The sequence below is a fragment of the Dipodomys spectabilis genome, unplaced genomic scaffold, assembly GCF_019054845.1.
Source record: "Dipodomys spectabilis isolate Male_0828 unplaced genomic scaffold, ASM1905484v1 ptg000267l, whole genome shotgun sequence".
NCBI lineage: Eukaryota > Metazoa > Chordata > Mammalia > Rodentia > Heteromyidae > Dipodomys > Dipodomys spectabilis.
Window position 1 is genome coordinate 703,684 of NW_024870944.1, and position 16,221 is coordinate 719,904.

At 40.2% G+C, this 16,221-nt stretch overlaps 1 protein-coding gene across 2 annotated transcripts; it reads right to left on the reverse strand.

Annotated features, from left to right (window-relative positions):
- Positions 1–268: 268 nt before the first annotated feature.
- LOC122125926 (tubulin beta chain-like) lies at positions 269–5,654 on the reverse strand. Of its 2 annotated transcripts, XM_042700581.1 has the most exons (4): positions 5,598–5,654; positions 4,645–4,753; positions 1,868–1,978; positions 269–1,212 (listed from the first exon to the last, which is right to left on the reverse strand). In XM_042700581.1, the coding sequence occupies exons 1-4, from the start codon at positions 5,652–5,654 to the stop codon at positions 269–271; spliced, it is 1,221 nt and encodes a 406-aa protein (XP_042556515.1). The 2 variants fall into 2 exon arrangements, with proteins under 2 accessions (XP_042556515.1, XP_042556516.1); XM_042700582.1 differs by lacking the exon at positions 1,868–1,978.
- Positions 5,655–16,221: the final 10,567 nt, after the last annotated feature.

Sequence of the window (16,221 nt, forward strand, 5' to 3'; positions counted from 1 at the left end):
CATCAGTTAGTTCCTGACCGGAAAGGCTGTGCATGATGATACACAGCAGGGACCTCAATGCATGACAACAGGATCTCAGGAAAGCACCATTCATTTGAGAAGTAGTAGGCAGGTTCTGACAGTCCTGTTGCACTGCTACCAATGGGAAGTCTTAAACTTCTTCCTCCACCAAGTCTTCTTCAAATTCCCCCTGTTCATCAGCAGTGGCATCTTGGTACTGCTGGTACTCGGACACCAGGTCGTTGATATTGCTCTCAGCCTCAGTGAACTACATCTCATCCATGCCTTCTCCCGTGTACCAGTGCAAGAATGCCTTGCGCCGGAACATGGCACTGAACTGCTCTGAGGTGCGCTTGAAGGGTTCTTGGATGGCTGTGTTGTTGCCGATGAAGGTGGCCGACATCGTAAGGCCACGCGGGGGGATGTCACATACAGCTGTCTTCACATTGTTGGGAATCCAGTCTGCAAAGTAGCTGCTGTTCTTGTTCTGCATGTTGAGCATCTGCTCATCCACCTCCTTCATGGACATGCGGCCTCGGAAGATGGCAGCTGCTGTCAGGTAACGACCATGGCGGGGATCACAGGCGACCATCATGTTCTTGGCATCAAACATCTGCTGGGTGAGCTGGGGCACAGAGAGAACATGGTACTGATGGCTGGCCCGGCTGGTCAAGGGTGCAAAGCCAGGCATGAAGAAGTGTAGGCGGGGGAAGGGCACCATATTCACTGCCAGCTTGCGCAGATCTGCATTCAGCTGGCCGGGGAAGCGCAGGCAGGTGGTGACTCCACTCATGGTGGCTGACACCAGGTGGTTGAGGTCTCCATAGGTGGGTGTGGGCAGCTTCAGGGTGCGGAAGCAGATGTCATACAGGGCCTCATTGTCGATGCAGAAAGTTTCATCTGCATTTTCCACCAACTGGTGGATAGACAAGATCGCATTGTAAGGTTCTACCATGGTGTCTGAAACCTTGGGGGAGGGCATGATGCTGAAGGTGTTCATGATGCGGTCTGGATACTCCTCTCGGATCTTGTTGAGAATCAGGGTGCCCATGCCTGATCCAGTGCCACCTCCCAGGGAGTGAGCCAGCTGGAAACCCTGGAGACAGTCACACCTTTCTGACTCCCGTCGTACCACATCCAGCACCCATTCTAACAGCTCGGCTCCCTCCGTGTAGTGGCCTTTTGCCCAGTTATTGCCTGCCCCGCTCTGGCCTATCAGACATAAAGACATGATGAGACACAGACTCCAAGAATAATGACTGTGCCTGTCCTATTGTGAAGACAAAGGAGTGTTGTGAGCCAACCTTTGCTATTATTTTAGATACACTATGGTGAAATAAAGGAAATGTTTTCAATGTATCTGGGACCCTACACATCACCCAGGTTCTAAAGAAAAGTAGAGAGTGTGGAGGAAAATACATTTTAACCCAAATCAAGTACTTCTAGAAATGAAGAACTTAGCCTGCCTCAATACTGGAAATGTAATTACTTTCACAACAGGGACAGGAGCACAGTGTGGTCAGAGGGAAGCTAAACTGCAAGCACTTGTCTGCTCCTTGCTCACACATAGCTGTGCTTTGATTTCTGGTGTCCTGAAGTGGTTCTGTTATTGCCAGGCCTTTAAAATGACCAGCAGTGCTGAAACCTTGTTGGTGGCTTTCTCTGCTTGCTGCTCTTTCCCTTCAGAGGCTTCTTTGTCATGGAGAACTTACAGAGTTGCACTGATCTGAGCTGTCTGAGTGGCCAGGGGCATGACTCCCGTGGACTGGAATAGGTGGGTTAGCTGAGGAGAATATCTAGGTGGATAAAGGCTCAGCCCAGCACTGGAGTGCCTGGATGTTAGGACCCATGGACCATGATGACATACCAAATATGAAGTTGTCTGGCCTAAAGCTCTGGCCAAATGGTCCCGATCTTACTGAGTCTAAGGTGCCAGGCTCTAGGTCCACCATGATGGCCCGAGGAACATATTTGTTGCCTGTGAGAAAAAGAGTTGACTTAGGCCTATACTTGACAAGGAACTTAGGCAGAGCTTATGATTCTAAGTGACTCTCAGCATTCATTACAAAAATTACAGCATTTAAGACATGGAAACAGAAAAGATATCTTGAGCATGAATCCCCATGCAAGAGGCTTCAGCAACTTTAAGGATGTTTGCAGTTGTCTATTTCCATGAATATTCATTCCTTTGCTTTGGGCATGGTGGCTGAAATCTCAGCTACACAGGAGGCAAAGATGAGCATCAGGCTTTGAGTCTAATGGTGCAAAAGAAAGGTGACAACACCTTTTTTTTTTTGGTTCATCGTGGGGCTTGAACTCTGGCCCTGGACACTGTCCCTCAGCTCTCCAGCTCAAGGCTAGCACTCTATCACTTGAGCCACAACCCCACTTTCAGTTTTCTTATTGGAGATAAGAGTCTCAGGGACTTTCCTGCTCAGGCAAGATTTGAACCATGATCCTCACTTCTTAGCCTCCTAAGTAGCCAGCATTACAGGAATGAGTCACCAGTGCCTATCAGCAAGAAACTTCCTCTTTTTTGTTAATTTTATTTTATTGTAAAGGTGCTGTATAGAGGAGTTGGTTACATGAGTAAGGAAATGAGAACGTTTCTTGTCAAAAATTGTTACCCCCTCCTTTGTTGTTCTCCCACTATCCCTTCCCTTCCCCAATTACCTTTCTCAAGAAATGAACCAGGTTCATGCCTGTAATTCTAGCTACTCTGGAGGCTGAGATCAGAGGATGACTATTCAAAGCCAGCTGGGGCAGGAAAAGTCCTTAAGACTCTTATCTCTAATAAACTAACAGAAAACCAGAAATGGCACTGTGGTTCAAGAGGTAGAGCTGCTTGCCTTGAACTGAAGAGTTGACGGACAGTGCCTAGGCCCAGAGTCCAAGCCACATGACCGACCCCCCCCCCCCCCCGGGCCAAAAAAAGCCAGGTATGGCTATTCACCAAGTAGATGTAAGGGAATTCAAGTGTAAGGCTTTCCTGGAGAAAACATATATACAATATATATATTTCTTGTCTTATAATGTTTCAATAATGGTTATCAAATAGCACATACCCTTTATTCAAATACTCAGAGCAACCTTGGGCAATGACTTGCAATTTCCCATTTAACATGATTTGGCCCAAGGGAAAGCAGTTAACATGATGTAAACACCAGTTTTAGAATACCCCCTTCCTAAACATTCACATGAAGAAAACTGACCATCCTGCTGGATATACAGGATCTAATAAAGACACAACCTAAAATTCTGTTCATAGGAGTGACACAATCCAACCCAACCACTCTCAACCAAGGAATCAGAAGATTAAAACCTTGTATGTTACTTCAACAATATTAACACAAAATACCAAGGTGAGGACATCCCAAAATGTAGATCTATAAAACTCACATAAATTAAATAGCTTTGTAATTTTGTTTGTACTTGTTCATTGGATTAATACACAGGAAAGCCAATTATCCATGATTCTGTTTGTATACAATAATGTAGAATGGAAACTCAATATAAAATTAAATGAACTTTACATTGACAGTTACAAAAACTGAAAATCTACTCTGTAGACTTCAATTAGGCTGTTTATGTTAGGAAAGACAATATGAATCATTTAAAAGCCATGTTTACAAATTAGTATTGATTTTTTCTACATCACAAGAATGTTTTCTTACTTTAAAAACCTTAAAAATAATTTACTGTTGGCTAAGTATTCATATTCAAAATGCTCAAGACCAGAAATGTTATAGATTTCAGGGTGAGACTATGCTTTGTGATTTGGACTATTCTCATATATATTAGTGACTGAATATCCCTCTTTAAAATTTTTTAAATTTTCTTTTTCAAAATATTTGTTTTAGAAATTTAATCTGTATTTTAAAGAGGCAATGTAACTGGGCTCTGGTTGCATAAGGGTGTAATTCTAGCTACTCAAAAATCTGAGATGAGACCTTAGCATCGCAGATTGAAGTCAGCTGGGGCAGGAAAGGCTTGGAGACTCATCTCCAAGAAACTACCCAAAATAAAAGAAGCTCATAGTTAGTGCCCAGGCTTGAGCTTAGGATGATCAGCACACAACCAAATTTCATTGGATTATATTTTATCAATTGTTTTAGAATGCATATTTAGGCAGTCTCATTTTTAATTATGTGAAATGGGCTCACGCCTTTAATCCTAGCTACCCAGAAGGCTGAGATCAGAGAATCATGGTTCAAAGCCAGCCAGGGCACAAAAAGCCTGCAAGACTCTTATCTCCAATAAAACACCAGAACTGGAAGTGGCACTGTGGCTTAAGTGGTAGAGCTGCTTGCCTTGAGCTGAAGAGTTGAGCGACAGTGCCTAGGCCCAGAGTTCAAGCTCCATGACCGGAAAAAAATAATCCAGGTGTGGTTAGTCAGCAAGTAGAGGTAGGGGGAACTCAGGTATAAGGCTTTCCTGGGGTAATTCACAAGAGTATACTCAAAAATTAAAACAAAGTATCTGGTGGAGTGGCTCAGTTGGGTACAGCACTTGACTTATAAGATCAAGGTCCCAAATTAAAACTACAATACTACCATAAGAAAGGCAGGAACTCCTTCCTTTTCATTAGTATTCCCCTGGGAACTATTTTGCCACGGTATGGGAAACAAGATGGAAGAAACTTACCAGCTGCCTCATTGTAATACACCTCAATTCTCTGCAGCTGTAAATGGCTGTCCCCATAGTAGTTGCCAGTGCAGTCAATATTGTGCTCATCGCTTAGCATTTCCCAAAACTGAGATGGAAATAGAAGTATATTATGACCTAGAATGTTAACTGTCCAAAAAATGCATTTTAAAGTAACTAAGAAACTCATGTCCTGTTGACACAAATATATTTGTAAAAAATACATTTTCTAAATTAAAAAAAACACAGAAAATGGTGGTATTTTAGTTTTGTTAATCTCTTTTATCTGGCTGAATAGAAGACATCTGGTTTCTCCTATGAGTATTCCATCTTATGCAGTACCATATTCTGTTTGTATTCTATGATGAGTAACTGGCCTTCCATGGACATGAAATTACCAAAGCAGTAACTTGAAGACTCAGCTAGAAGGGTCTCCAGAACCCCAAGTGTCCTCAGAGCATACATGACAAACAATGATTTAGAAAACACCCAACTTAAGGGAGCTGAGATGGAGCATGAAACTCAGAGAAATTTGCATTAAGGTAGAAGAACTGTTCTCAATTATCTGACACTCATCAGTTGACACAAAGGGAATTCTCTGTATCTTTCAGCTCAAAGACACTGCATTCCTTTCATTCCAACCAGACCAAACGTGCATTAGTCTATTCCCAGGAAACTAAATACAAAGACTTGAGTCTCAGGTAAGACTAAGACATGCAAGCGATTTGAAACCACCCCAGCCTTGCTTAAAAACCACACCCACCAGGGCCACACAAATTAGGGAAATTGGAGAAGCTATCTGGGGGGCTTCATTTGCAGAAGGTTAGGGACCACTATGGAGCCCCACCTACCTCAGCCTAGCCATGACCACCACCACCTCCACACTCCAACCCCATCCTTTTTCTCCTTCCCCTAAATTTGAGACTTGGATCCTAGGCCAGTGCCATGCTCACCTTTGCACCAATCTGGTTGCCACACTGGCCTGCCTGTATGTACACAATCTCCCTCATGGTGCAGGGCTGCAGAACAGATGGATGTGTGTCTTCAGCAGTGGTGCCCACAGAGGCAAACAGGTAGAGCTGGGAAGCAGGAATCTGACACAGTGAACTCAGATCCCCATTTATACCTCTGGTTGTTACAGGGGCAGAGGAGGTGGGGCGGACTTGATTACAGGTGGAGCCAGCAGGTTCTCCAACTCAATCTCCCTATTGCTGGGTAATCAGAGGGCCCTACCAGTTCCCACCTACCCTTGTATCCAGCTGCCAGCTGCAAGTCCATTAGCACAGCTCCCATTCTATTTGGATCCTCTGGTCACCCTGCCATCCACTACCCACTCTGACTCACAAGAGAGGCTGAACCCTGGGATCCAGGAAAGAAGAGGAGGAACTTCCTCTACACAAGGTCCTTGTGTGCCAGAAGCCCAGAACAAGCCTGCCTTCCATTTTTGATTGGAGGGCCTAGAACTGAAGGGACATTTTCAGCTGTTATTCCAAGAGCAAGTACAAACTTAGATTCCATGATTGATTCACTTTCCATTATGGGAAGAGTCAGGGGCTTAGGGTCTAGCCTTCATTCTCAGGTTTTCTTTTTCTTTCCTCTTAAAAGTAGCTTGCTTTATTACTTGGGCTATAGGACTACTACAGTCTACTTTTTGTTTCATTTGGCTTCTGCTCCTAGTGTAAGAACTCAGGTCCTAGTCAGAGTGTCTTTTTTTTTTTTTTTTTTTTTTTGGTCAGAGTTGGGGCATGTTAGTGACTTAGGGCTTGAAATTAAGGACTGGTGACTCTTTCTGAGATTTTTATTATTATTGAGATTAGATGATTACCTTAATTTCTCTTATTTCACAGAATTGTGGAATAGTGATATTTAGTTGAAATCACAAACATATTTTAACCTTCACAAGTCAAATTATCATTATCATGGACTATAAATTTTGTGAATTCTATAAGCTTTGACAATACAATTTATTTCTTCCACAACGGGTGATATTTACATTTCTCTACTTTTGTTTAGTGTAGGATTTCCTGTTTTTCACTCTCATTCTGCCCCTCTCTTTCTGAGGTTTTATTGATTTACTTATTTAACTGAAAGGTAGAAGGCTCTACTACTTGAACCACAGCTCAACTTCTGCCTTTTTTTTTTAAGTGTTTAATATGAGACAAGAGTCCCATGGGTAGTCAAGGGCAGTACAGTGAGGCTTGAAATCTGAGGATCACTATTCAAAGTCAGCCTGGGCAGCAAAGTCTATGAGACTTACCACCAATCACCCACTAATAGGCAGAAGATAGTAGAGCTTTAGCCATGAGCAAAACACTTCAAGTTTAAGTCCCTGGACTGAACAAACTGAAGCAAGTTTCATGGACTTCCCTGCCCATGATGGCTTGGAACCATGATCTTCAGACTTCAGTGACTTTAGCACTCAGGATTATAAGTGTGAGTCAACATTTACAAATCTTTAATTACCTTTTCTTTCACCTTTTCCGGTTATTTATTATTTCTTTTTTTGACAATTGTTCTTAGGGGCTAGCTTTCATTCTTAGTTTTTTCTTTCCTCTTGAAACTACCATGCTTTACAAATTTGACCACAGGTAAACTACAGGCTGTTTCTCTTTTTTGTAGCTCTTCTTCTAGGGCTCAAACTCAGGTAATGGTGACTGAGGTTCTTTTTTAATTTTTTTTTTTTAAATTGAGTGCTGCTTGTTAGTTCTGGAAATTAAGGCCTGATGACTCTCCTTGAGGATTTTTTTATTTTTACCTTAATGGTGGCAGGTTTCACTAGTTGAGCCACAGCTCAGCTTCTGCTTTTTCGGTGGTCAATAGGAGATTAGAATATCAACAGCAAGCCAAGAGCATTACAGGGAGGACTGAAATCTGAGAATCATGGTTGGAAGCCAATCTGGGCAAGAATATCAATGAGAAAATGATCTCTAATTAACCACCAAGAGGTAGGAAGAAGTAGACCTCTAGCCATAAGGAAATCATAGCAAGTTCAAGCCCCAGTAGTGAACACAGTAAATTAAGTCTTCTGTACTTTCTGCCAAGAATGGCTTTGAAACACGATCCTTAGATTTCAGCAATCTGAGCAAGTAAGATTGCAGTTTGGAGCCATGATTTAGAAATCTTTAATATGCTCCTTTTTGCACCTTTTCATTTATTTGATTTGCCTTCCCCCCTTTTTAAAGTTCATGTCCTTTATTATTAGGGCCTAGCTATTCACACTCAGTATTTATTTATTTATTTTGTCGGTTGTGGGGATTGAACTCAGTGCCTGGGTATTGTCTGTCAGGGATAAGGCAGTCACACTGCCCCTTTCAGCCACAGTGCCACTTCCACTTAATTTGAAAAAAACAGTCACCAGGGGAATTTTCAGCCTGGACTGGCTTCCCTTTGTAGGAAGCTTCCTGAGCAGTGAGTATTACAGGCATGAGCCAGAGAAACCTGGCTTGTTTTCTTAGATCAAAACTAGCAGGCTCTACAATTTATGCCACACTACTTCACTGCCCATGAGATTTTTGGATTTTGTTTTTTGCTCAAAGCTTGCAGGAACAAAAACTCAACTCCTGAGGGTTTTTTCTTTTGGGAGTTGGGAGAGGCTTGAATTCAGGGCCTGTGGACTCTCTCTGAGGGTTGTTTTGTTTTTGGTATTTTCTTTTTATTTCGAAGCTAGCAGGCTATTAAGCCTCAGCTCAAGTTACGCCTTTTTTTTTTTTTTTTGGTGTTTAATAGGATATGAGTCACATGTTAGCTCTACTTCAATTATTTTTGTAAGTTTTAATTTTCTTTACAAAGTATGATATATTTTTTGTTAAATTGTTATTGGTGTGCTGTTATTGGGTTGTTTTGGTATGAACAACACTGGGGATTGAACTCATACCTCGTTTATGGGAAGAAAGTATTCTAACACCTAAGTCACAATTCAGCTATGGCAGTTTTTTTTTTTAATTTTCTATTTGTTTGTTTGTTCTTTGTTGGTCATGGGCTTGAACTCTGGGCCTGGGCTCAGTACCTATTGTCTCCAGCTCAAGACTAGCACTATACAACTCTAGCTACAGCACCACTTCAAGGTTTTTGAGTGGATTATTGAAGATAAGAGTCTCATGGACTTTTCCTGTCTGGACTGGCTTTGATCCACGGTCCTCAGATCTCAGCCTCCTGAGTAGCTAGTGTTAAATGCATGAGCCACCAGCACATGGCTATTATGTTTTTGTTTTTTTTTTAAACTGTTTAAATTACTCATTTTTGTCCTTGTAATCTAATTTAATATTTAATCTTTTTTCATCCCGGGGAATTGAGTATAGGACCCTGTGTATGTATGTATCTACATGCTTTTGTGTGCATATGTGCCAATACTGGGGCTTAAATTTCCTTAACTTTTTCAATGCAAGGCTGAAACTGTAACACTTGAACCATACCTCCAGTCTGTTTATTTTTGCTGCTTAGTTGAAAATAATAATACCTGATTTGCTACTTTGGAGGCTTAGGTTTTTAGATGGTAGTTTGGAGCCAGACTGGGCAGTCTCCTTACCTCTTCCCTCTAATATACTACTCAGGAAAAGCTGCAAGTATCACTGTGGCTCAAGAGGTAGAACACTAGCCTTAATGAAAAGCAACTCATATACAGTGCCAAGGACTGAATTTAAGCTCTGGGGCCAGCAGGTTAAAAAAATAAAAAACTCTGAATTTTCTGACCAGTCTAGCTTTAAACTATGATCCTATAGATCTCAGCCTCTGAATAGCTAGGGGATTACAGGTTTGAGCCCTTAGTTATAGTGATAGTTTTCTATTATTATTATTTACAGCTGCTTCTAAAAAATGACACAATGTGGCTAACAGTGGCTCATGGTTATAATCCTTGTTATTATGGAGGCTGAGATATTGGAACCTTGGTTTGAAGTTGGGGGCCAATGACAGAATGTCTGTGAGTCTTATCTCCAATTAACAACCAAAAATATGGATGTAGAAATATGGCCCAAGTTTTAGAGTAGTACCCTCAGCAGTAAAAGCTTAGAGACAGTGCACAGGCAATGAGTGCAAGTCCCAGGATCAGCACAAAAAATTAAATAGAACCCAAATCATCAAGGGTATGGCTACTGATAGTTTGCCTATGTTTTCCTAAAAGTCTGTTTGATAGCCACCACAAAGAAAAATAGAAAAACCAACAAATTATGGATCCACAGCCAAATGAATATTTTTGCTCATAAATCTGCACTAATTATATTTTTAAAAAAGTTTTACACTCTTTCATTTCAAAAGTTAGCCAAAAATAATGCCAGTTGAAGAGAAATTGCATGTGATGACGACTTCAGCACTACATTCCTCAGATTTTTAAAAGAAGATGCCACCTATTTACACCTTTTAAATACAAATGGCATTATTAAATATATTTCAACTAAATATTAACTTCACTGTTCTCTAAATTGAGGTGTTGACCTATATTTTAAATCAGAGTGAGTTGTATAAACATTAGAGAAATACTGAGGCAATGAAAAGGAAAGCAGGAAGGAATGTTCTTTTCAGAACAACTTGGTTTGAGGCTGGCCACCAAGGTAGGTCTTCATTCCTGTGGTTCGTTTCCTTGACTGGTCCTTCTCCCCTTGAGTCTAATCAAAGGATTATCTTATAGGTATGGGAAAAGCAGCAGCTTGAGTTGAAGGCTTTCTTTTTTTTATATTTTATTTTTTTATTGTGCGAATACTGTACAGAGGATTTACAATTACATGGGCAAGATAACGAGTACATTTCTTAGTAAACATTGTTGCCTCCTTTGTTTCCCCTTCCTATCCCTTCCCATACTCTCCTCCTCATCCCCCTGATTCTCTCCCACACACACCAAAATTGTAAAGTTCGTTTTTCGACATAAAGACTTGTACATCTCATTGTTGCAATGGGGCCAGCTATATCCCTAGTTAAACGATTTGTTTTTTCCCTTCCCCTCCACAAATTATACCAACATCAAATAGAGTGAAGACTTTCTTTATACCCTCTTTCTTGTGTTTAAATGCAGGAATTAGAAAAGTCACTGGCTGACTGGATTCTGACTTTCAAAGAACTTCTAACTATGTAGAACAACATGAGCCAGCACATTGTGAAGGAGGACAAGATGGTGGCTAAGGACAGATATAATATTTGCACAGAACATGCACATTCTTACTCCTGTAAGTCTGTCATCTGCCCATAGGAGGCTGAAATGTCCTAAAATTCCAATGTTAGAAAGGAGCTTTAATTTTGTTAGAGTTCCTTTTCAGTGGGATCCCTGCTTCTCCATGATTCCTTAAAATTCTGTAGTTTTAGAAGGCAGCAGCATGCTTAACAGAAACAGCACTGGATGCACCGTCTGTTCAGATTTTTATGTTTGTTTTTTAAATACCTATACATATATTTTATTGTGAAAATACCGTATAGAGGGGTTACATGGGAAGGTAATGAGTACATTTCTAATCAAGTATTGTTGCCTCCTCCTTTGTTTCCCCTTCCCATCCTTTCCCATCTCCCCCACCCGCCCCCTTCCACCCTCTCACCGCCCCCTCTACCAATGTTGTAAAGTTCCTTTTTCGACATAACGTCTTGTACATCTCATTGTTGCAATGGGTCTACCTGTGTCCCTAAAAACAATTTCTTTTTTCCCTTCCCCTCCACAAATTATACCAACATCAAGTACAGTGAAAACAAGGGTTATGCTATGAGGGAGTGACATACAAAGCAACAAGGAAATCATTTATAAATATGTTAGAAACAATCGCAAGAAAGAAAAAAAAACATTGAATCCTTATCTTGGGGTTCATTTAGCCTTACATCAACTTATCTGTCCGCTTCTGCTTGTCTCAGACATTCACTAGTTATTGCAAATAAGGGAAAACTGTTCACATTTAAGGAAAATTAGAAATAACCTTAATCAGAGAGGAGAATGAGAGGGATGGGGCTCAGCTCTTATTGGTTAGATGGTGACAAGTGTTGTCTGTTTTTTCTTTGCTTTTTCTTAAATTTAATTTTACCATCAAGATAATGTACAGAGGAGATACAGTTAATACATAATGTTATGAGAACATTTCTTTTTTGAACATTTTTATTGTAAGAATACTGTACAGAGGGGTTAGAATTACATGATCAAGATAATGAGTACATTTCCTATCGAGCATTTTTGCCTCATCCTTTGTTTTTCCCTTACCATTCCTTCCCTCACACCTCTACAACTACACTGCCCAAACCCCCCACCCCCACCCTCTGCCACTGAAGTTGTAAAGTTCATCTCATTGTTACAATGGATCAACCTGTATGCTTATTTAAGCATTTTGTTTTTTCCATTCCACTCCCTGCATTAGAGAAGTGTATATACAAGATGCAGGACACTGACATCAAATACTGTAAAAACAGGGGTTAGACCCTGGGAAGGAACATAAAAAGAAACAAAAAAAATCACATGGTACATTATAAATACTTTAGAAACAATAGCAAGCAAGAAAGAGGATATTTATGTCTCTATCTTGGGGTTCATTTCGCTTAACATCATCTTTTTTTTTTTTTTTTTTTTTTTTTTTTTTAATTTAATTTTATTTTATTTGAGAACATACTGTACAGAGGGGTTACAATTACATGGGCAGGATAATGCATACATTTCTTACCAAGCATTGCAGCCTCCTCCTTTGTTTACCCTTCACCTCCCTTCCCAGCCTCCCCCCTCCCTCCCACCCAATCATACCCCCCCCCCCCCCGACATTGTAAAGCTGGTTTTGACATGACCTTTTGTACTTCTCATTGTTGCAACAGGTCCACCTGAATCCTTAAACGACTTGTTTGTCCCCATCTCCTCCACATGTTATACTGACATCAAATATAGTGAAAGCGGGGGTTACACTGTGGGGGAGGGACATACAAAGCAACAAAGAGATAATATTATAAATGCGTTAGAGACACATGCATGAAAGAAACAAAAACATTAAAATACATATTTGAGGTTTCGTTTTCCTAACATCACATTATTTGACTTTTTCCGCTTGACTCATACCTATACTAGATATTGCAAATAAGGGAAACCATGGGACCTATGTTTCTTTGGGCCTGGCTTACTTCACTTAATATAATTTTTTCCAAGCCTTTCCATTTCCTAACAAATGGGGAAATGTCATTCTTTCTGATGGAGGCATAGAATTCCATTGTGTATATATACCACATCTTCTTGATCCATTCATCTACTGAGGGGCATCTGGGTTGGTTCCATGTCTTAGCTATGGTAAATAATGCTGCAATAAACATAGTTGTGCTGGTAGCTTTAGTGTGGCCTTGTTTGTGATCATTTGGGTAAATGCCCAAAAGTGGGATTGCTGGGTCATTGGGGAGCTCTATGTGGAGTCTTTTGAGGAACCTCCATACTGCTTTCCAAAGTGGTTGAACAAGTTTACATTCCCACCAACAATGAAGTAAGGTTCCTTTCTGTCCACATCCCCTCCAGCATCTGTTGTTGTTAGAGTTCTTGATTTTTGCTGTTCTAACTGGAGTGAGGTGATATCTCAATGTTGTTTTGATTTGCATTTCTTTTATGGCTAGGGATGTTGAACATTTCTTCATGTGTCTATTGGCCATCCTTCTTTCTTCTTCAGAGAAGCTTCTCTTTAAGTCTTTCGCCCACTTACTTATTGGGCAGTTGTTTCTTTGTGGATTTGTTGTTGGGGGGTTTAATTTTTTGAGTTCCAAGTATATTTTAGATATGAGACCCTTGTCCGTTGTATGGCTAGTAAAGATCTTCTCCCAGTCCGTGGGCTTTCTATTGATCTTGCTAGCTATGTCATTTGCCCTGCAGAAGCTCTGCAACCTTATACAATCCCATTTGTCCAGCCTTTCTTTGATTTGTTGTGTTTCCGGGTCTTTATTCAGAAAATTTCGGCCTGAGCCAAGGAGACCCAGGGTTTCTCCTATTCCATCCTGTAATGTTTTCAGAGTGTCTGCTTTGAGTTCAAGGTCTTTGATCCATTTGGAGTTGATTCTGGTGCAGGGTGATATATAAGGATCTAGCTTTAGTTTTCTACATGTAGTTAACCAGTTTTGCCAGCACCATTTACTGAAGAGGCTGTCTGTCTTCCATTCTATTGTTTTAGCTCCCTTATCGAAGATTAGATGGCTATAGGTCTGTAGGTTCATTTCTGGGTTTTCAATTCTATTCCATTGGTCCTGAGGTCTGTTCTTATGCCAATACCAAGCTGTTTTGATTACTATGGCTTTATAGTAGAGTTTGAAATTTGGTACTGATATTCCTCCAGCAGTGTTCTTTCCGTTGAGGAGCATTTTTGCTATTCGGGGTCTTTTATTGTTCCATATGAATTTTTGGATTGCCTCTTCTATTTCCTTGAAGAATGAGGGTGGAATTTTGATAGGTATTGCGTTGAATTTGTAGATAGCCTTGGGGAGTATTGCCATTTTCACGATGTTAATCTTTCCAATCCAGGACCATGGGAGGTTTTGCCATTTTTTAAGTTCTGTGTTGATTTCCTTTTTCAAGATTTTAAAGTTTTCATCATAGAGGTCCTTCACTTCTTTAGTTAAGTTAATTCCTAGGTATTTTATTTTTTGTGGGGCTATTACAAATGGAGTTGCTTTCCTAATTTCAGCCACACTTTTCTCATTGTTGGCATACAGAAAAGCCATTGATTTTTGGGGGTTAATTTTATAACCTGCTACTTTGCCAAAGTTTTGAATCAGCTTGAGTAATTTGGGAGTGGAGTCTATGGGATTCTTTAAATACAAGATCATGTCATCTGCAAAGAGGGAGAGTTTTATTTCTTCTTTCCCTATTTGGATCCCCTTTATGTCTGCATCTTGTCTTATTGCTGTAGCTAGGCATTCTAATACTAGATTGAAGAGAAGTGGAGAGAGTGGGCATCCTTGTCTTGTTCCTGAGTTAAGAGGAAATGGCTTTAGTTTTTCACCATTGAGTATAATGCTGGCTGTAGGTTTGTCATATACAGCCTTTATTGTATTGAGGAATGTTCCATGGATTCCTAATTTTTTCAAAACCTTCATCATAAAGGGGTGTTGGATCTTGTCGAATGCTTTTTCTGCGTCTATTGAGATAACCATGTGGTTCTTATTCTTGCTCCTGTTGATGTGATGAATAATATTAATTGATTTGCGTATATTGAACCAGCTTTGCATCCCTGAAATGAATCCTGTTTGATCGTGGTGTATGATTTTTTGGATGAATTGTTGAAGTCGGTTGGCCAAAATTTTGTTGAGAAGTTTTGCATCAATGTTCATCAAAGAAATGGGTCTATAGTTCTCTTTCTTTGATGAGTCCCTGCCTGGTTTTGGGATGAGGGTTATGATGGCTTCATAGAATGTGTTCGGTAGTGAGCTTTCTCTTTCAATTTCATTGAAGAGTTGGAGGAGAATTGGTGTGAGCTCTGCTTTGAAGGCCTTGTAAAATTCCGCTGTAAAACCATCTGGTCCTGGACTTTTCTTAGCTGGGAGGTCTCTTATTGCTGTTTCTATTTCAATGCTTGATATGGGCCTGTTAAGATAGTTTACCTCATCTTGGTTTAGTTTTGGCATGTCAATATTTGCTAGGAAGAGGTCCATTTCTGTCAAGTTCTCAAACTTATTAGCATAAAGTTTTGAGAAGTATTCCCTTATAATGTTCTGAATCTTGCTTGTTTCCGTGGTGATGTTTCCTTTCTCATCTCTGAGTTTATTAATTTGGGTGTGTTCTCTTCTTTTTCTGATAAGATTTGCTAAGGGTCTGTCAATTTTGTTGAGTTTTTCGAAGAACCAACTCTTTGTTTTGTTGATTCTTTCTATAGTTTTTTTGGATTCTAATTCATTTAATTCTGATTTAATTTTGATTATTTCTTTCCGTCTACTGGATTGGGGTTTATCTTGCTGCTCTTTTTCAAGGAGGTTTAGATGTGTCATTAAATTGTTAGTTTCAGATCTTTCCAATTTGTTGATGTAGGAGCTCAGAGCTATAAACTTGCCTCTGAGTACTGCCTTTGCTGTGTCCCAGAGGAGCTGGTATTTTGTGTGTTCATTTTTGTTGAATAGCATGAACATTTGAATTTCCTTTCTAATCTCTTCCATGACCCACTCATGATTCAGCAGTGTGTTGTTCAGCCTCCATGTGATCCCGGACTTTCTTTGGTGGCTTTTGGTGTTGAGTTCTAACTTTATTCCCTTGTGGTCAGAGAGAATGCAAGGTATAACTTCAATGTTTCTGAATTTAGACAAGTTTGCTTTGTGGCCTAAAATGTGGTCTATTTTAGAAAACGTTCCATGTGCTGCTGAGAAAAACGTGTATTCTGATGCTGCTGGGTGAAATGTTCGGTAAATGTCTGTTAAGTCTAGTTGATCTATGCAGCTGTTTAGATCTGCGGTTTCTCTGTTGAGTTTTTGCCGAGTTGATCTATCTAGTGGGGAGAGTGGTGTGTTAAAATCCCCAACGATTAATGTCTTTGGATCTATATGGGATTTGAGGGAAAGTAGTGTTTCTTTGATAAATTTGGGTGCTCCATTGTTTGGCGAATAGATATTTAGAATTGTAATATCCTCCTGAAGGAGAGATCCTTTAATTAGTATGTAGCGACCTTCTTTATC